Source organism: Nilaparvata lugens, chromosome 5 (assembly GCF_014356525.2).
Source record: "Nilaparvata lugens isolate BPH chromosome 5, ASM1435652v1, whole genome shotgun sequence".
Classification (NCBI taxonomy): domain Eukaryota; kingdom Metazoa; phylum Arthropoda; class Insecta; order Hemiptera; family Delphacidae; genus Nilaparvata; species Nilaparvata lugens.
This window is the reverse complement of record NC_052508.1, coordinates 2,795,613-2,816,077: the sequence shown is the minus strand read 5'-3', so window position 1 is coordinate 2,816,077 and position 20,465 is coordinate 2,795,613. Positions and strand designations below refer to the sequence as shown.

The 20,465-nt window shown below is 36.0% G+C and overlaps 1 protein-coding gene across 3 annotated transcripts in view; it reads left to right on the top strand.

Moving 5' to 3' along the window:
• LOC111057473 (pre-mRNA-splicing factor ATP-dependent RNA helicase PRP16) overlaps positions 1-20,383 on the top strand; it is a 28,540-nt gene extending 8,157 nt beyond the window's left edge. The window contains exons 3-12 of one of the 3 annotated variants that reach the window (XM_039429697.1): positions 709-853; positions 2,367-2,545; positions 3,751-4,009; positions 7,030-7,226; positions 8,717-8,934; positions 10,389-10,574; positions 13,968-14,126; positions 14,822-14,980; positions 16,060-16,302; positions 17,069-20,383. In XM_039429697.1, coding sequence (XP_039285631.1) covers positions 709-853; positions 2,367-2,545; positions 3,751-4,009; positions 7,030-7,226; positions 8,717-8,934; positions 10,389-10,574; positions 13,968-14,126; positions 14,822-14,980; positions 16,060-16,302; positions 17,069-18,886 — 3,563 coding nt within the window. In that variant the 3' untranslated portion in view covers positions 18,887-20,383. Of the gene's footprint in view, positions 1-708; positions 854-2,366; positions 2,546-3,750; positions 4,010-7,029; positions 7,227-8,716; positions 8,935-10,388; positions 10,575-11,596; positions 11,756-12,712; positions 12,900-13,967; positions 14,127-14,821; positions 14,981-16,059; positions 16,303-17,068 lie in introns of those variants that run through there. The other 2 variants (XM_039429696.1, XM_039429698.1) reach the window with 2 other exon arrangements.
• The last annotated feature ends 82 nt before the right edge of the window (positions 20,384-20,465 follow it).

Below are 20,465 nucleotides of genomic sequence, written 5' to 3'. Positions count from 1 at the left end.
AGTCCAGGGTTCTCAAAACACCCGTATATCTTACACAGTAGGAAATCAATGGCATCAGCAGTGGATCTCCCTTTTCCACAACCAACAAACAAATTGCACTGTTCATAATGCTTAAACAGCTGCAATTTCACAAATTATTGTCTCCCTACTTGAAGACTGGTACCGTCTAAGATATCTTCAACTTGTTGGGAAAAACAAGCACCAACAGACACTGGTAATACAAGCATTCAAGGCTCAACAATAAACAATAAATATCCTTGATAAGGACACTACACTATTGACTTGTAGAGTTTATCATAAAGTTACATTGCAGCAGTTATGCATCTGAGAGGCCAGAGATTGAACTGAGACTACCAGCAGATTCACCGCTTCCATAGAGGAAGTCAGATCCTACGAATGGAGTCAGTCCAGGCATTGGACTTGGTTGTGGGTTGGATTCCCACCTACAGGCATTGATATTAATTTGATCATCCAAATGCCCTATAACTTACTCACGCTAAAGCAAGATATTATTTGGGCATCATTCCTCAAAAATTTTCACTTTGTAAGATAATTGAATTGAAGATTGGGAAATATAGTAACCTCTTTGAAAATGACTCACTTGAATTGTAAACTAAAATAGCAAAATTTATGAAAAATTTTAGTAAGTCGTTCATAATATTATATTTTTATATATTGTATTTATTGTATGAAACATTTTTGTCACAGCTCAGCGACGAAAGGAGAAAGAAGAATCAGTTGAAAGAGAGATAAAAAAATCAAAAATATCGTCGTACAAAGATGAAGAAGAAATAGAATTGGATGAAAGCCCGTATCGATCTGAACATAAGAAGAAAGATAAAGATAAAGACAGGTAGGCTGTAAAATATAAAGTTGAAACTTTTTACTTTGTGAAAATTATTGCAATGTCACGATAGTTGTTCATTCTTACTGTAGATTCACCTTAGTAAGCTAAAATCCTTGGATACTTCTTGTTTCTTTCAGGAACTCGAGAATTTGATGATCAAAATAGTGATTTTCAATACGGTGAATTGGAAGTTGATAACATTGTGGCTTTCCTATAGTGTCTACTAGCAGGTAACCCGTGCTCCGCAAGGGTCTGATTAAAACTTAACAAACTGGACCTACTGAGATCTTGAATTATTAAAAATAGGTGTTTAACCATCCTCGGGAAATTAAGAATCTATATGCAAACTTCAAGTTAATCAGTCCAGTAGTTTAGACGTGATGAAGCGTCATTCGTGAATTTCCTGTCCCGTACGTGTATAAGCCAGTTCTTTATTATAATATAGATAAGTGGATAACTATTACACCTTAATACCTTTTTAACCATTACTCACACTTATGGGGTTGATGGAATAATTAACATTCTTCCGATTCAAATATCACCAAGGTTAGTCTAGATTGAGATACAATTTCAACTGTCAGCTTTGATTGAATGGAAAGCTTTGATTTTATTATCTTTTAGGAATTCAGACACTTGAAAGTGAACAAGTATTAACACACATCTATGTGCATTCCGGTCAAATATTACATTCCGGGTGTACGGAAACCGCATTAAATTAATGATACACTCTTGACCATTATCATCAACCCTTCCCTCTCACCAGTAACTTACGAGCCTCAAGCATTGAACTCATATTATGGCCATTATCCTCATCAAATAATATTTTCATCATATACAACACACAATGTTTGACTTTCTCCTACTTCAACTGGCTTTAACAATAATTAACACTGTCAAATAAATGTGGGAATTCCAAAACGTCTCTATCGATATTGCAGAACCGTTCCATAATTCAATGAAACGAACAGATTTTGTCAATTCAGCTTGATGATGTGATCACGAAACCATGGTCTGCACCATAATAAAGACGTAGAATTGATAAAATCAGTGTGTTTATTTCAATTGAATGTAGGTATAAACTGCAAACATCCTATCTCAATTATGTGCAATAATAAATATATATTACTTTATGTACTTCTGTACTTATTAATATTTTTTAATTGAAAACTACATAACATCTCAAAGAAATTGGAAATATACAGTGTATATGTAGGCATTTGAGCCTCATGAGCTTTATATGTTGAAAGAATAAGACTTTGATATTGTCAATACCACTTTTATTTATTCGAAAATTAATTTATAATTCAGTACCAGGTTTCATGGTAAAACCTACCACATCTTCAGCTGAACTAATAAGTTTGTTGTTGTTGGAGGAACAGGAAATTCAATTTTGGCTCCGGCACCACAAAATTAGCCATTGTAACAACATCTCATACCATACAATCAAATCATTAAAAGCTTTATATGTGTTGTGTATCTGCCATACGCTAAATAAATAAATAATTTGAATTGATTGCAGGTATTTTCGAAAAGTTGGTGATGAGACACCAACCTATACTGGAGGATTGTCGAAAGAGGCAAGGAAAAGACTGGAAGAGAGGAACCGGCACCATGGGCGCGGCGTGATGGCCAGTACGAAAGATAGCAAAAAAGAGAGAAAATATAGTGATGAATCACCTAGAAACAACAAATATAAAGGTAATTTGAATAATTGCAAAAACATTATTATTCAATTTGTTGGTATTCGTAAACCAACAATAGTTTATCGCACTACAGTATTTTTTACTACCACGTATAATGTCAATACTAATATTTATAATGTTGTATATTTTTTTTTTTTTACATCACAAATTAAGGCTGTTCTTATAGTGATTTCGCATAACTTGGAAGTAGTCTACAGTAGTTACTACATTCAGATGTAGTTCCTCTGTCAACAATCGTCATCCTAGCAAGTTACCTTAATGAATCAAACAGGAATTGTGAACAATGATGTATTTTTGTATGCAAGTAGTTTGATATTGAAATTTATTGTGGATTAATTTAAGATTGATGAGATTAGTTTAATTCTTAACCTGATTTTTAGATAGTACTGATTTGATTTGAGACTTATACCTTACTTTGAATTATTATTTTCCCTGCACCTATACCTGTCTTTTCTTGTTAGACATATAATCGATTAACAATTACATGAAGACAAGAAGACTTATAGTTATACTATTTTATAGATCTGCTTTCTCAAAAATAAGGCATTATCAAGCTGTTCTCCTAATGCCACAAAACCCAAATTCAAAATATTTACCTGAATAAAAAATACTCAGCATTTTATAAACTGTCATAATGATGTCATATTTCACTTTATTACGAATGAGTAGTAAGATTCACGTTATAGAAGAAATTTCACAAACAAACAAAATAGAGTCAGCACCTAATTATTATTTTCAGTTTTCTATCATTGTCTGTCATTGGACAAAGCTCTATAGTTCTATTGGTTTCTCAAATCGTTTGTAGACTATGAAGAAATATAACGAACTACCAGAATCCAATCACTACTACAAAACATTTTTTTCATTAAAACATGGAAATATATTGTTTATTGGTGTATATTATATATTTGAAATAACATTTATTAATTATTAACAAGAATCAACTACTGCTATTAAATCAGATATACTGATATAACTTGAATCACAGCTATCTATTATAGAAGGCGATGGAAAACGAAACTTGGCAACTATGCCGGCCTATCATTAGAAGAAATATAAATAGGATAATAATATAATAAGAAGAAATATATTTCACTGACTTCGTAACATTAATCTCTCTATAGTTCACTCACCAAAACTGACTTCCAATTCCTATTCCACTGTATTTTATTCTATTATATTATGTCTATTCTATTTCAGACAGAGAGCGAAGCAGAGACAAGGACAGGCATAGAGATAAGAATGATAGATCAGAGAGGAGTAGTCACAAGGACGCAGATAGATCGGAGAGAAGTAGTGAGCGGAGGAAACGTGGAGATAGCAGTTCGCGGTCCAGCAAGAGTAACTCGTGGGAGGAGACGCCCGATCTCAGGCTGAAAGCCGAACAGATGACACCAAACTACAAATTCAAAGATGAGCCACTCACGCCCAACATGAGGGTCAAAGACTCACCTTCCAGGTACATATTTTTCACTCATTCATTTGCAAATCCACGCAATAGGGAATTGAAAAACGCTGAATATAAACGTGTCAAAGACTATCTTCATGTGTCAAAAGTAGCAACATGTTCATTGTGTCAAAAGTAGGCTCAGGAGATTATTATTTGCCTTCTCTGAGCTTAGCCAGGTGATGGGTGTGGATCAGTGTAGGAAAGTATATTTCGCCTATGCTCAGTCGCTGATCCAGTATGGTATCCTGGCTTGGGGGGGGGGTGTTTCCTCTACACTCTTGGAACCACTGGCAGTCACACACAGAGCAATTATTGAAACAATCTTGAAAAAAGGCCATAGATATCCGACTAGCTTGATTTTTTCAGAATTCCCGGTTCTAAATATCAGACAGATCTTCATCAAAACATTATTAATTCACTTGAAAAAAATACAAAACCCAGATCTTAGGTGAAACAAATTTAAATTTCCGGTATGAAACTCGCCACAGGACCAACTATAATTATGATGTTCCACAACTGACACATGGGTCAGAACTGTCAAATTCATTTTACCTGGCTCACATTTTATATAGAAACTTGCCGAATGAAATAAGAGAGGTGGAGGTGTATAGTCTAGCCGTTTACCGAAGGGGTGTGGACAGGTGGCTGTATCACATTGGCCTGGAGGCAGCCGAAGCTCTGCTCCGCTCACGTTATAATCGATAACTACCAGAAAGCAAAAACTATCAAAGGATTCATCATATTGATTTTTTCCCTCTATTAATTCATTACATTATAAAATAGATACATGACGCGAACTCACAGCCTCCTTCATTCCCTGGGATTAATTGGCCTGCACAAGAAATAAAATCAATCCTAAGTTTAGTTAATATTTTTCTTTTTATCTTATATTTCTTAATTAAGTATTATTCCTTATTTCTTATTTTACTATTATTTGAATTTGTATTTAATCCATTATTATCATTATTATATTCTGAAGCTTATGTTTTCTTTTATAATTATTTTATGTAGTGACTGCTTGTGTTGTCTATGGAACTCTCCTCCACACGCAGACGTTTAGTCTTTGTGGAGGAATTCCGTAATATTGAGTTTTTCACTGTAACTGTTTCACTGTAAATACTTGAAGGAATAAAAAATATTTTAATTTGAATTTGATATCTACATATACAGAGAGAACTGAGTGTCAGTAACTGGATCAAGTTTCAAGTTTTATTTTTTACATTAGCAATACAAAAAAATACAAAACATCTCATACTATAACTAACAATTTAAAGATACTACTTCTAAAAGGTTAATTTGACACTATATTATAATGCATCAATAATACAGTAGAAATTAACTTCAAACTTATAAGTACACAACTCATATCAACATTTTGGAATGATGTAACTGATGATTACTCCATAATTTCCATATATTTCGTTAGTTTTCTTGTTATCTGAACTCTATAGTAGTTTGTGTGTTTTGAGAAGGCAAATCAAGATTCCGTGTTGTCGCTATCACCCAGTTGCTCTTGTCACCTACGTAACCTTATAAGACCTTATTTAGGTTTTTTCATATGTAGCTAAGCTACGCTGAAATACGTTCTATCTCCCAATGTTAGATCCAAGCTACGAATCTGTCCCGTTCACATCAGCGTAGCGTAGCTTTCAATATTGGGAGATAGGACGGCTACGTCTTCCGAAGACGTTTTTCAGTGTGGCCTAGCTAAGTGTGAATAGACCCTTTATTTAAATAGTTGAGAGTTGAATAAAGTAAATTTGACATTGGGTATAAAACTCATTGACTTGAAAATAATATTTATCTTTTCACTGTTTAGTTCATTTTGCCACCTGTCAATTTATTCTCTTATTCAGTCATAAGTTCCTTTAACATCAAGTTTCTTGCTTATGCATTAATTTATCAATTTACTTGTTCATTTATTCATACTTAATTATTCATATTGTATTTTTTCAATTGGTCAATTTATTCAAATATTATTTATTGAATATTTTACATTTATTTAAATATTTTTCGGTCAGTTTTTGTCTGAGTGTGATGCCCACACGAGGTGAATATAGGATTGTGTGTGGGTAATGAGACGGATGATGATTATTATGAGAGATGAGTGGACCCATAGCTCAAGGGTTTGATTTCATTGAATGCATGTATGTGCAAGTGCACGCTAGACCATGCATGACGAAGCGCGCAGATGAGAAACAAAATCTGGAAAGAGCCATAGCAATACGTTGTGACGTGTCTGTAGCTCCTCACACTGAACGCCACCAGCAAGTGCACGCGCTCATTATGAGTGTTCCAAAGGCCAATTGGTTTGTGCATATAATGTGATCATACCCCAAGGCGGGTTTCGAACCACAGGGAGTTTTAAGACTCATAATAACTATGATATTCAGAGGAGACGGCTCTAGAAGTGGTCACTATTCCAAAGGGAGTAGCAGGCGCATGAATATTGAATTATGTATTCAATAGCTTAGACCACTGAGACTACCACTTCCTCACTCATTCACTTATTTAATCTTTCATTTTATACATTACTTTATTTATTCATTTTTTAGTAAGAATGAGCTATAATTTTGAATTTATACACTCATTTTTTGAATGAATGAACTAGTACCTATTAGTTTTCTATTTAAAGACACGATACGTTTCACACAAGCCCTAGTAGGTGTTGAATATGCTATCGCATTTGCAAGAGGTTACCTACTTGGTGTGTATACTTGGTCTATTGAAGTCTGAGTTTGAGTGTTATTTGGGTGTGGTTTGTTCCATTAGAGGGTTCATAAAATGCTTGTAAGGCTTTTGTTCCTGGTGATGCTTGCCTGTGTAGTGCTCGTGAGTTAGTGGAGGGATGGCTCTAGGTTAGTTTTGTGAGAGAGGTTGGGTGAGGTCGATTTAGGTTAGAGGTTGTTGATTGGGGGTATACTTGAGTCTCAATCTGTACTACTACTATGATCCATTTTCAAGTTTCTAGTGAATTTATTCATTTATCCATGTATATTAATCTGTTAATTGTTAATTTGTTAATTGAGGACGAGCTGGGAGGAGGAGGAGAGTGAGCCACTGCGGCGGTCGTCGACGTGGGACCTGCCCACACCCAAGCTGCACCGGAGTGAGTCGTCGGCCGCTGATTGGTCGGAGCGCAGTCGCCGCGCTACGCCCGCGCATCGCTTCAACACATGGGCCAAGGACAGGAAGCGAACCGGCGCCACGCCTCTCCCCGGCAAAGGTACTGGTCCTTCAGTTAATTACATTTTTGTATGCACAATGCAAAGCGTCAAAACAGTACAACGAAAAACAAGATTCGTTAAAATTAAAGTAAAATTACAATCGTCTTCACTTACTATTTTTTTTCTTCATCTGGTGTGTACCTCAAATGACGCCACGATCAGAGATGAAAATTATGTACTATCTGTACATCTGTAAAATTGCGTCCATATTTGTTGAAACACTCCTGTATAGGTCGTGAGAAGTTGATGACAAGAGTGCCGTGCAAGAGATAACCTTGCCATATCAGCTGTAGTTAGAGATTGGGGGTTTCGTCTGCAATTGCTCTTTTTGTAGCAGTGGCAAATAATGAACTGTTTGGTGAGGCATTGGTAAAAACTCCATTATTGGCTCCTTTTACAAGAAAATTTCACTGTCAATTCAAATCGTTATCTAACAATGCTGCGTGATTTTTTCTGCCGCAATTGAGAAGGTGGCATATTAACCTCAATACTGTATGGCTCCAACATTTCATGCATCAAGATAAACTATGGAATATATTTGAGTCAGACCTTCCCTGGACGCCTCATCTCGTTGCGTGGAAATTTGGAGTGGAATCTTATGTTATCGGACTGTCACCTTGCTACTCGTGACTATTTTCAATGGACTAGCTGAACGTACGTAGCCTATACGCATTAGAAAAATTGTAAGCTTGAAGCCCTGATTGGGATAACAAAATAAATTCGTGCGACACCAGGTGCAATGCTTCAGAGGAGAATTAGCAACTTCTCGCAATGACCACAGAAATGTTTGTTCGAAAAATGGACGCTATTTAAAATATGTTATTTTTGGTAAGTTCTCATCTTTACAAGATATTATTCCTCTGAGATTATCGAAAAGGCAACATCCCATACAGGGAAAAAAATATTCAACTTTCGTTCAAAAATGATTATGTATCAGCTATTACAAATCCTCCATACTTCATCGCCCAACCCTATATATTTGATAGTCTAATGGAATTCTTAGTTTAGGGCTCTATTCTTTATTCTAATGATTCAATGATACACAATTATTTTTTTGATAATTTGGTGGAGGATCAACTAACACAGCCCAAAACTGTTGTGTTCCTCCCCCGAATTTTTCCTTAAACATTAATAAATTTTTAAATCTTTCACCAACCATGTTCATGCTGATTTCTCTTATCAAATCACTGCGGGTCTAATAGGTAGTTATTCTAAGATTTTTGATCATATATTTGATTCAATTTATGACCGTGTAATGGAGCTCTTAAAGCTAAGTACGTTGATCAGTAAAATTGACTGACTCTTTTGTCTTTTTTACTCTCGAATTGACTGCAGAGTCAAATGATGATGCCGTGATATTCACTTGATGCGGTGGTTTGATTGTAGAGGCCTGGGCGAGAGTTCGGTGGACTGAATATTGCGGTAAATATTACAGTATTCACTTTGTAAATCCTAGTCAGCTGTGTTTAATGTGGTGGTTTGATTGTAGAGAACTCGGTGGCCTGGGGCGAGAGCTCGGTGGACCGGGAGCAGTGGGAGGCTGAACAGATGCGGCTGGACCGCGAGTGGTACGGCCTGGACGAGGGCTTCGACGAGGCACAGAACCCCTTCTCCAATGTCAGCGAGGAGTATGCGCGCAAGAAGGAGCAGCAGCTCGAACAACGGAAGAAGAAGCGCCTGTCGGCGCAACAACGACAGATCAACAAGGTATTCTTTGTTTAAACATGATCATTTAGTCAATATTGAACACTGTAAAATTGTTCTAAGCTCAAGTTGTAGGTCGAGTTAAAACCTAGTTTTCGTATCAATCAAGCATTTATTTATCAATACAATTATTATAATGATCTACTGTATAATGCTTTGAAAGAGGAAAACTGAGATTAGCTTGTTATCTTTCAAATTTTAATGATAATGTAGTCCTAAAGGTTATGTGTATGTCACGCACTTCACATTTCTGTGCCGAGAACACCCCTTAAGAATAACAAAACTATTTCAGTAACATATATACAACTAAGTTGTGATTTTATTATTTGTAATTTCAGTATCGTTTGCACAGTGAAAGCTTGAACTAAATTGAATCTGCTGGTGGTTTAATCTCAATATGAATCACATTATAGCAAACGAAACTCAATAGAAATATTAATTAATTAAATAAATCAATTCACTTGATTATGATAAACGTTATGTTCTGTTTTGAAGGGACGGATTCAAGGATCCAAAGGTTCAAAGAACCTCATTAGTCAACCGAAGCTTATTGTGTGTCCCAAGTATGTTAGTTGGGCAAACCAATACCTGTGTCCTTTACAAGGTCCCTATACTAACATCCCATTCATCACCTGGTTGCTTACAGCCAGAGCCCTTCTCCTAGCCCCTAGTGTTTCGCAATCCAGTATTATATGCTTGGCAGTCTCTTCAGACTGATTACAAAACCTACATATCTGACTATCATTTCTGAGCCCAATTGTGTGGAGATGTTTCCTGAAGTGGCCGTGTCCAGTTAACAGGACAATCAACTGCTGGACATGACTGTACCCAAACTCACCAGCTATCTGGTTAAGTAAGAGTTTGCTTCGCCAGCAGCCTTTTGCCAAGTGCTTGACCAGGGTGACCTTGTCATTGCTGGTGATGTAAGTCCCTAGACCATTTACTTATTGTATGGAAGGCAGTTGTTTTACTTATGCCATAGCTTGGCTCTGGACCAAAGAATGGCATACTGTAACCCCGCTTAGCAAGCTCATCTGCACGCTCGTTACCTCCTATGCCTACATGGCCAGGTACCCAAACAAGATGCACAGAGTTGCGTGTTGCAAGCCTGCTGAGTGTTTTGAAGCACTCTCACACCAATTTAGACTTGATTTCATTGGAGTCAAGAGCCTTGAGGGCTGTCTGACTTTCTTGATAATAGAATGTCATATGAATAATAAAACTTTCCAGTTTTCTAATAAAACTTGGATGGAAATTCAAATACATCTTCCTCATTAGTAACTGAAAACTTCTAATCACTGAACTTGAAGAATAGGAGGTGTATCCAAATTCGCCCCCCCCCATTTCTATTTATAAATCAGCTTGAGAATTGTTTTAGTTATCAAAAAATAGTCAAACTCAATGATAACAAATACTTGTAACTGCTTTTCTATTAAATTTTTGAATTTAAATTTCAGGACAATGAGCTGTGGGAACGCAACAGAATGCTGACCAGTGGAGTGGTGCTGACACTTGACGTCGATGAGGACTTTGATGAAGAGAACGAAGCAAGAGTGCATCTACTTGTACATAACATTGTTCCGCCTTTTCTCGATGGCCGAATTGTGTTCACCAAACAACCTGAGCCTGTTATCCCTGTCAAGGTACACAAACTGAAAATAAAACTTGAAAATAATGATTTTTAAAAATTCGTCTCCATTGTAAGACTGCAATTTGAAAATTCATTTCTTAGTAATAAAAACTTTCTTCGACGTCTTCATTGCAAGACAACAATTTTACATTTATTTCTTATTAGGTCTACCTAATAAAAACCTTTGAATAAATAGGAAATATTTTATAAGACTATTTTTGGGGAGACCTACCGGGTAGTCCCATCTCACAGTTTGTACTATTCTAATCCATTGGGAGAGAATAGTTTTCTGGTTCTTTCTGTTGTTTCGTTAGTTTGCATGTTCATGAATGATTGGATATGAATGCAAATAATGTGTTTTGAATTTAATGCTCTCTCATTCTTATGCTTTATAATAAGTGATACCATTCCAAATTGATTTTTTACTTATATGTACTACTCTCTAAAGGGGGTTTGACTGATTAAAAATTAAAAACTGATTGTATTACATTGTAAATTATCAATTTCTTGAATTTAAACTGCAGAATTAGGAAAGTGAGCAAGGTAAGTGAATGTGTGAGTGATAGGTTGTTAATTTTTCTTTCTTTCTTCTATTCCTATTTTCCACTTTTCCATGAATCAATGAATTAATAGACATTCATTTCTGCTTGCAGACGCAGGGTATTGAACTCTCAGCAAGTATTATTCATTAATCCCAATTCACGAATTAGTCCTGATGATGTAAATGTAATACATGCGAAGTTTTTGTCTAAAATTATTGTTTGATAATTATTAGGTACCTAGCCTACTCAATAATATTGTTAACTTATTATTTTCATCTTGTTATCTTTCTGCTTATAATTTGGATTGAATGAATTTTTATTATAAATATGAATTATTCCCAGTACTGTATCCGATTATTTTCTTTTCATATTTTTCATTCAATTATCAAGTATGAAAAAGCCAACTGCAGTTGGCACATTTCTTCAATTTCATGTGAACTAAGCTTTCAAATTGAATGCAAGCTAATGAATTTTTATTTTTTTCCGAATTTAGGATCCATCTTCGGACATGGCTCTGGTAGCTAGGAAAGGTTCTCCGCTGGTGCGAGTCTACAGAGAACAGAAGGAACGACGCAAAGCTCAGAAGAAGCACTGGGAGTTGGCTGGGACCTCAATAGGAAACATAATGGGTGTCGAAAAGAAAAAGGAATCGGTTAGTATATTTGTACTTCATCAATTCATACTACAAACAATACTTTTAGAGCCAGTTTCCGAGCTCGGGATTTAGCTAAGTTCTAGACTTTAAACAGCTGGAGTCAGAAAACTGGCTTTCCGAAACGGGGCGTAGTCGTAGTCATACTCACAGTCACGTTTAAATTAAATTAAAAAAAAAAAAAAACTAGAAAATTGAACACAAAATAAAATAAAGAGCTAATAGTAACTTATAGTTTCAGATATTTTGAATTATTTAGGAATGTTTAATTATGTCAAGAAAACGTTTATAGAAATGAGTAAATGAGATTGAAAATGAAATTCCAACTGCGACTGCCCCGTTTCGGAAAGCCAATATTCTGACTCCAGTTGTTTAAAGTCTATAACTTAGCTCGGAAACCGGCCCTTGGTGTCTAGTGTTTATCTAGTGTTTGTTATATTTTAGTATTGATATTTTAGGAAATGTTTCTGCTTTTATACGACTATTCTGACAGAATCCAGTGTGGTTGCCAAGATGAAAGGAGTCCGGTGGCGTGGTTATCCCGTGTAGAAGTTCCGTTGAAGTTGAAGGTTCACCTCACTTAGTCCTCCGATAGGTTCCTTTTCAAAGTCGAAATAAGCGATCGCGACACGAATCGGAAAACTAATATTGTCAAACGAACAACATCGGAAAACTGCGCGAGGGTGGTTCGGGCGCCAGTTAAGGAACTGGAATAACCAACCGGCTTTTTAAAAAGAATTATTTATTTCAACATACTAATACATCTAATACATGGTTATAAGCGATGTACGCTCTACGAGCTCTGGCAACAGACTGACTCGAAAAAGCAACTAAACTAATGGCTAGTAAATAACAATGCATAGCTACATCAGCATTATAAAGGGGGTTACCAAATGTAACTAATGATAACAAATACTTGTAACTGCTTTTCTATTAAATTTTTGAATTTAAATTTCAGGACAATGAGCTGTGGGAACGCAACAGAATGCTGACCAGTGGAGTGGTGCTGACACTTGACGTCGATGAGGACTTTGATGAAGAGAACGAAGCAAGAGTGCATCTACTTGTACATAACATTGTTCCGCCTTTTCTCGATGGCCGAATTGTGTTCACCAAACAACCTGAGCCTGTTATCCCTGTCAAGGTACACAAACTGAAAATTCAACTTGAAAATAATGATTTTTAAAAGTTCGTCTTCATTGCAAGACTGCAGTTTTAAAATGCAATTCTTAGTAATAAAAACTTTCTTCGACGTCTTCATTGCAAGACAACAATTTTACATTTATTTCTTATTAGGTCTACCTAATAAAAACCTTTGAATAAATAGGAAATATTTTACAAGACTAGTTGTGGGGAGACCTACCGGGTAGTCCCATTTCACAGTTTGTACTATTCTATTTCATTGGGAGAGAATAGTTTTCTGGTGCCTGTTGCTTTGTTAGCTAACATATTTATGAATGAATGGATATGAATGAAGATAATGTTGTTTTAATTTAATGCTCTCTCATTCTTATGCTTTATAATAAATGATACCATTCCAAATTGATAGTTTATTATTTATTCTCTAAAGGGGGTTTGACTGATTGAAAACTGATTCTATTACATTCAAACTATCAATTTCTTGAATTTAAACTGCAGAATTAGGAAAGTGAGCAAGGTGAGTGAATGTGTGAGTGATAGGATGTTAATTTTTCTTCCTTTCTTCTATTTCTATTTTCCACTTCTCCATGAATTAATACATTTATAGATATTCATTAATTTCTGCTTGTAGACGCAGAGTATTGAACTCTCAGTTCACTGATACAAATAGTATTTATTAAATAAAAGTGTAAATACAAATTGTAGTATTGATTACTACTTCAATTCTATTACTACATTGATCCCAATTCACAAGTTAGTCCTTATATAACATATTCGACGTTTTTGTTTAAAATTATTGTTTAATAATTATTAGGTACTTAATAATTGTTAGCTTATTATTTTCATCTTGTTGAGCTGTGTGATCTTGTCATCTTTTTGCGTATAATTTGGATTGAATAAAATTCTATTTTCAATTTAATTATTCCCAGTACTGTATCAGATTATTTTCTCTTAATCTTTTTCATTAAATTATCAATTATGAAAAAGCCAACCACAGTATTCACATTAATTTAATTTCAAGTGAACTGCGCTTTAAAATTGAATACAATTTTTTATTTTTTTCCGAATTTAGGATCCTTCTTCGGACATGGCTCTGGTAGCTAGGAAAGGTTCTCCGCTGGTGCGAGTCTACAGAGAGCAGAAGGAGCGACGCAAAGCTCAGAAGAAGCACTGGGAATTGGCTGGAACCTCAATAGGAAATATAATGGGTGTTGAAAAGAAAAAGGAATCGGTTAGTATATTCATACTTCATCAATTCATTCTACAAACAATACTTTTAGAGCCAGTTTCCTAGCTCGGGAATTAGCTAAGTTCTAGACTTCAAACAGCTGGAGTCAGAAAACTGGCTTTCCGAAACGGGGCGTAGTCGTAGTCATACTCACAGTCACGTTTAAATTAAATTAAAAAAAAAAAAAACTAGAAAATCGAACACAAAATAAAATAAAGAGCTAATAGTAACTTATAAAGTTTCAGATATTATGAATTATTTAGGAATGTTTAATTTTGCCAAGAAAAACGTTTATAGAAATGAGAAAATGAAGATTGTCATTAAAACTGCGACTGCCCCGTTTCGGAAAGCCAATTTTCTGACTCCAGTTGTTTAAAGTCTATAACTTAGCTCGGAAACCGGCCCTTGGTGTCTAGTGTTATATCTAGTGTTTGTTATATTTTAGTATTGATATTTTAGGAAATGTTTCTGCTTTTATACGACTATTCATTTGTATATTATATTATAGAACACGACTATATGGTACCTAATTGTAACGCAAATTAAATTTGAGCATGTTCCATGAAATAAGGAAGAAGACAAATGTTGGATTTCAATGTCTGTCTCTTATTGGTTTGATATATCTAGTAGATATCAATCCTGCTGAATACACAACATCACACGAAATTAATTTTATTTATTTTTCCTAAAATTTGAAGGATGAGCGACAAAATGCTGATGATGAAACCGATTACAAAACAGATCAGAAGTTTGCTGACCACATGAAGGATACTCCGGAAGCGAGCAGTGACTTCGCCAAGAAAAAGACCATCATCCAGCAGCGACGCTATTTGCCTGTTTTCGCTGTCAGACAAGAGGTCAGTCACCGTTCGTAATAATTTTACATCTATTACATTAAAAACCATTAACTTTAGCCATTAAGAGTTCCTAGCTATCAATAAGGGACACTTGATGCTGATGTACCTAAACTTATATTATTATTTACTATTTTAAACTTATATTATACTCTATAAATTTCACATGAGCAAAACACAAGAAAATGACACAAATGTAACGTACACAAGAAAAAGGAACAAAAAGGAATAAAATCCAACATTTGTTATTTCGGGTAAAAGTTATAAAAAATTGAATATGTCATTCCAAGACAAGATTAAATATGTTTGGGACATGTTTTGTTTTTGCCAGTAGTGAGTAAGGTGCTTAAAGTGGACATTTTAGATCAGTTGAATTATTTGATTATTCGAGTTTCATGAACCCTCTCAGTTTATTGTGTAAGAAACTTTCATTTTTTAAATGCACCTAAACTTTCTTCATTTTTAGTATGTTTCACTTCAATATATTGGTAATGAAAATAATATTTTTTTCAAAAAAATATTTATCAGTGACCAGTTAACGAATTCCTAATAGTAACTATTGATACTATCAAAACATACAATATATCTACATGTTTCATTTTATTTATTTACACATGCACAAAATCAAATAAATGATTGGGAGAGAAACAATAGGATTAACCCAAAACTGTTTCCTATCGAATTTTGATGATAAATATAGTTTAATAAGGTTTAATGGATTATTAATTTTTCCAATGTTCTACTTATTATTTGGTTATAACACTTTTAAATATTGTCTTTTCTTTTATGAATTTTGGTTTTATATTTTATGTTATTGAGGAGGCAAAATGGGTTTCCGGGTTTCTATAAATAAATAAATAATGCATGCATCGATTAGAAATTTAATGTTCTCCAAAACACGAAAGTATCAATAGTATGTTTGTTTAGTTTATATTTTCTCTTTTTTTTATTCCTACGAACTATTTTTATTCCTGTTTTTATCCCCATTCTCATATCCGTTGCTCCTCCTATCGATATAAATATTACTCCTACTCTTACATGTATTTCTATTCCTAATGCAATTTGTTTGTTTGGTGACGCAGCTATTGAACGTAGTACGTGAGAACAACGTGGTGATAATAATAGGTGAGACGGGGAGCGGGAAGACAACGCAGCTGACACAGTACCTGCACGAGGACGGCTACAGTCGCTACGGCATGATTGGCTGCACGCAGCCGCGGCGAGTGGCGGCCATGTCGGTGGCCAAGCGAGTGTCCGACGAGATGTCCACCAAGCTCGGCGACCAGGTCGGGTACGCCATCCGATTCGAGGACTGCACGTCTGAGGTGAGAGCAATCAATTAAGTAGTGCCCGCAACATATCCGAGCATGTATATAAAGTGTCCCACGAAAGGTGTATTTACACCATTGAAGACCATATAGGCTACTCTACATGGAATTTGCAACAAAAAAATGCCCAGTAAAATTTTCTTAAATCGACCTTGGTTTTTGAGACATTGATTTATTTGTCTTTATTTTTTAAAAGCATCAATAACTAAAAAACTGTCAGTCGAAATCCATTTCTAAGGAAATAGTTGGAAAGACGAAGAAATTTCTAATAAGATGTTTATGTTTATTCAATCTGTTTCTTTGTTTGTTTGTTTTTATGAGCCCTCAAAGTTGAAGAAAGTACATTAGTCGAATTCAAATCCAAATTTCAAAAAGTTTGAACTCTCCTAAAAATATCAAAAACGTCAAATAAAGGAACAAAGTATATGAATCCTATTGGAAATTTCATCCTCTTTCCAGTCATATACTTTATTAGATTTTGAGTGATTTTCTAATTAATTATTATTAAACGAAAATTCAAATTAAATGCTGTAAATTACCCCGAAGGCATCTGCTACTGCTAGTAGTATTTACTCTAATCCAATCCCTGAGACTCGTTCACCTGAATATCCAAATGCATCTTTTAAACGCGATGCGATGTTACTCCATAATAATCTCCTATCTAATAGTTCATGGGATCTTATTATATTTTATATTCAGGCTTTTATTAATCCTTTTTGTTCTTTTGTTTTGATCCTTTCACTAATATTCTACTTCTTTTCAGGACACGGTGATAAAGTACATGACTGACGGTATCCTGCTCAGAGAGTCGCTGAGAGAAGCCGATCTCGACAACTACAGCGCCATCATAATGGACGAAGCTCACGAACGTTCGCTGAGCACTGACGTACTATTCGGACTGCTGAGAGACGTGGTAGCTCGCCGTCACGATCTGAAACTGATCGTCACATCAGCCACAATGGACGCCGGAAAATTCTCAACGTTCTTCGGAAATGTTCCCACGTTCACCATTCCTGGTCGCACGTTTCCTGTCGAGCTATTCTTCAGCAAGAACCCGGTCGAAGATTATGTGGATGCTGCAGTCAAGCAGGCGCTTCAGATACATTTGCAGCCGACGGAAGGTGATATTCTGATTTTCATGCCTGGACAAGAAGACATCGAGGTCACGTGTGAGGTACTGGCGGAACGGTTGAACGAAATCGACAACGCACCTCAACTGTCGATTCTTCCTATCTACTCTCAACTGCCTTCTGATTTGCAGGCGAAAATATTTCAAAGATCGCCGGAAGGACTGAGGAAGTGTGTTGTGGCTACTAACATCGCCGAAACTTCACTGACTGTTGATGGTATCATGTTTGTGGTGGATTCTGGTTATTGTAAGTTGAAGGTGTATAATCCAAGGATCGGTATGGATGCGTTGCAGATTTATCCGATAAGTCAAGCGAATGCCAACCAAAGGTCGGGGAGAGCTGGTCGTACAGGGCCGGGTCAGTGTTTCCGTTTATACACTGAGAGACAATACAAGGACGAATTGCTTGTTACAACCGTACCCGAAATCCAACGAACCAACCTTGCCAACACAGTTCTACTACTGAAATCTCTAGGTGTCCAAGACCTCCTCCAGTTCCACTTTATGGACCCTCCTCCACAAGACAATATCCTGAACTCGTTGTATCAGTTATGGATATTGGGCGCGCTCGACCACACCGGCACACTCACTCCTCTCGGAAGACAAATGGCCGAATTTCCTCTCGATCCACCCCAGTGTCAGATGCTAATCGTTTCCTGTCAAATGAAATGCACTGCTGACATCCTAATCATTGTTTCCATGCTGTCTGTGCCGAGTATATTTTACCGACCGAAAGGTCGTGAAGAGGAGGCTGATTCAGTGAGGGAAAAGTTCCAAGTACCGGAGTCAGATCATTTGACGTTTTTGAATGTGTATAACCAGTGGAAACAAAATAATTATTCGGCGAATTGGTGTAATGAGCATTTCATACATATTAAAGCTATGAGGAAAGTGCGTGAGGTGCGTCAGCAGTTGAAGGATATCTTGGTGCAGCAAAAAATCGAAGTAGTTTCGTGTGGTTCGGACTGGGATATTATAAGGAAGTGTATTTGTTCGGCGTATTTCCACCAAGCCGCTCGTTTGAAAGGTATTGGAGAGTATGTAAACTGTCGGACAGGAATGCCGTGTCACCTGCACCCCACTTCGGCTCTCTTCGGCATGGGCTTCACTCCCGACTACGTGGTCTACCATGAGCTGATAATGACAGCCAAAGAGTACATGCAGTGCGTGACGGCCGTGGACGGGCAATGGCTGGCGGAGTTGGGCCCCATGTTCTTCTCAGTGAAGGAGACCGGTCGGTCGGGTTCGGCAAAACGACGACAGGCGTTGGAGCACCTGCAGGAAATGGAAGGGCAGATGAAGGCTGCTCAGGAGGAAATCAACCAGCGCCAACAGGAAATGGAGCGCAAAAACACGGTTGGCAGTCGTCGGGCGGAAATTGTCACGCCTGGTCACAAGGAGCCCGCTACTCCTGCTACCCCTAGGCGCACGCCTGCTAGGCTTGGACTCTAAATTAGGCGCAAAAATGGCAATTCCTTGTAAATGAAATACTCGGAAAGGTCACATCATCGACTGAAATATCAGGATAATCAGAAAGGACGTCTCCATTCATCTACTGAAATGTCAGTCCAATTATTAGAAAGAATACAGTACTTGGTCCAATCATCCAATGAAATACTTGTAATTACAAACGATGTACTCATATGGCTCTCCAATCAACCGTATTTTCTATCTTGAGAGTTCATTGTCTGAATTATGAGAAAGGTTAGATGTCTTCAAAAGTGTGAAGTAAAACTGAAATATCGTTTTTTCCTCCACCTACTTTCTAAAGTACTTACTTTACTCCCTGGAACATAATACTAAAGTGTCACTTTTTCGCTTTCGGTACTGAAAAACAGAAAAACTCCCTAGGGAGGAAATGTAACTCCATTTAAATAATATGGGAAGCATCTCTATTTTAAAAACTTACATTGGAAATAGGTTAGAAGGTCTAAGCTCAGTAAGCATAATAGAGTAGTCATTGAGCCAACTACATTAAATACCTCAACCAGAAATTTGATTAACATATGAAATATATGCTTGTATGCTAAAATTACCTATTACATACTTCCATATTAGTATACTATAACAATTTAGAAATATTTTTTCAATATTCCATGTTATTCAAAATACCAGCCAACAAATATTTCCCATCAACTAATCAAATTTGGAATGCGAACATGTAGTTATGAGTCGTCCATTGTTGTTACAACTTTTGCTGACAGATAGCATATAGCGCTGTCGGCGGTGAATTGTGATTACTTCCAGTTGTTTACTTTTTAGGTTATGTTGTAACACATTGTTACTGGTCAAGTAAGTTTTTAAAATGATTTTATTTGCATTTTTTTATAAAAATGTAGGTGGAGGAAAAATGTTGTGTATACCATGAGTGAAAAATGCTTTTTCTGGAGGGAAATTGTTGCCTCTTCGTTGCCTCGGGCATCAATCTTTCCCCTCAGGGAGAAAAAGTGGCATTTTTCACTCTAGATATACAAATAACTATTTAATATCTGATGAATGTTAAATGTGTAGAATATTTCTGCTGAGCAGTTTTGGGAACGTAGGGTAGCAGTACGTAGTTTAACGTATTGTGCACAATACTAGAAGAGTTGTTTTATCTTTCAACAGACAAGGACTAGACTATAATCTAGAATTGAATTTAAAGTTGAGTGCTTGTGAATATTAAGTTTCATGAGCTTAAAATTTATCTTTGAACATTCACTAGAAATGAGTTTTGCATGCAGAATATGCATTGTATTAAATTATAAATTTATGTTTATAAATTTTATAAACAAGCATTGAATTTCAAGTCGAGTGTTTGTGATTCATGAACTTTTAACTTGGTGTACATGAACGGCCATCGAATTGAAGTTTTCAAGTACCTCATGGACATTCGAATCTGTCAATAAATGGTTAAAGAAATAATCTATTTCACTCCGTTATTCATGGCTTCTTTATTTACAAAAAAAATTGAAATCAAAGTACCCTTTTTAACTTTATTTTCTCACAGATTGTTCCGACTTCAAAGTCATTTCAAGTAATTATGTAAATA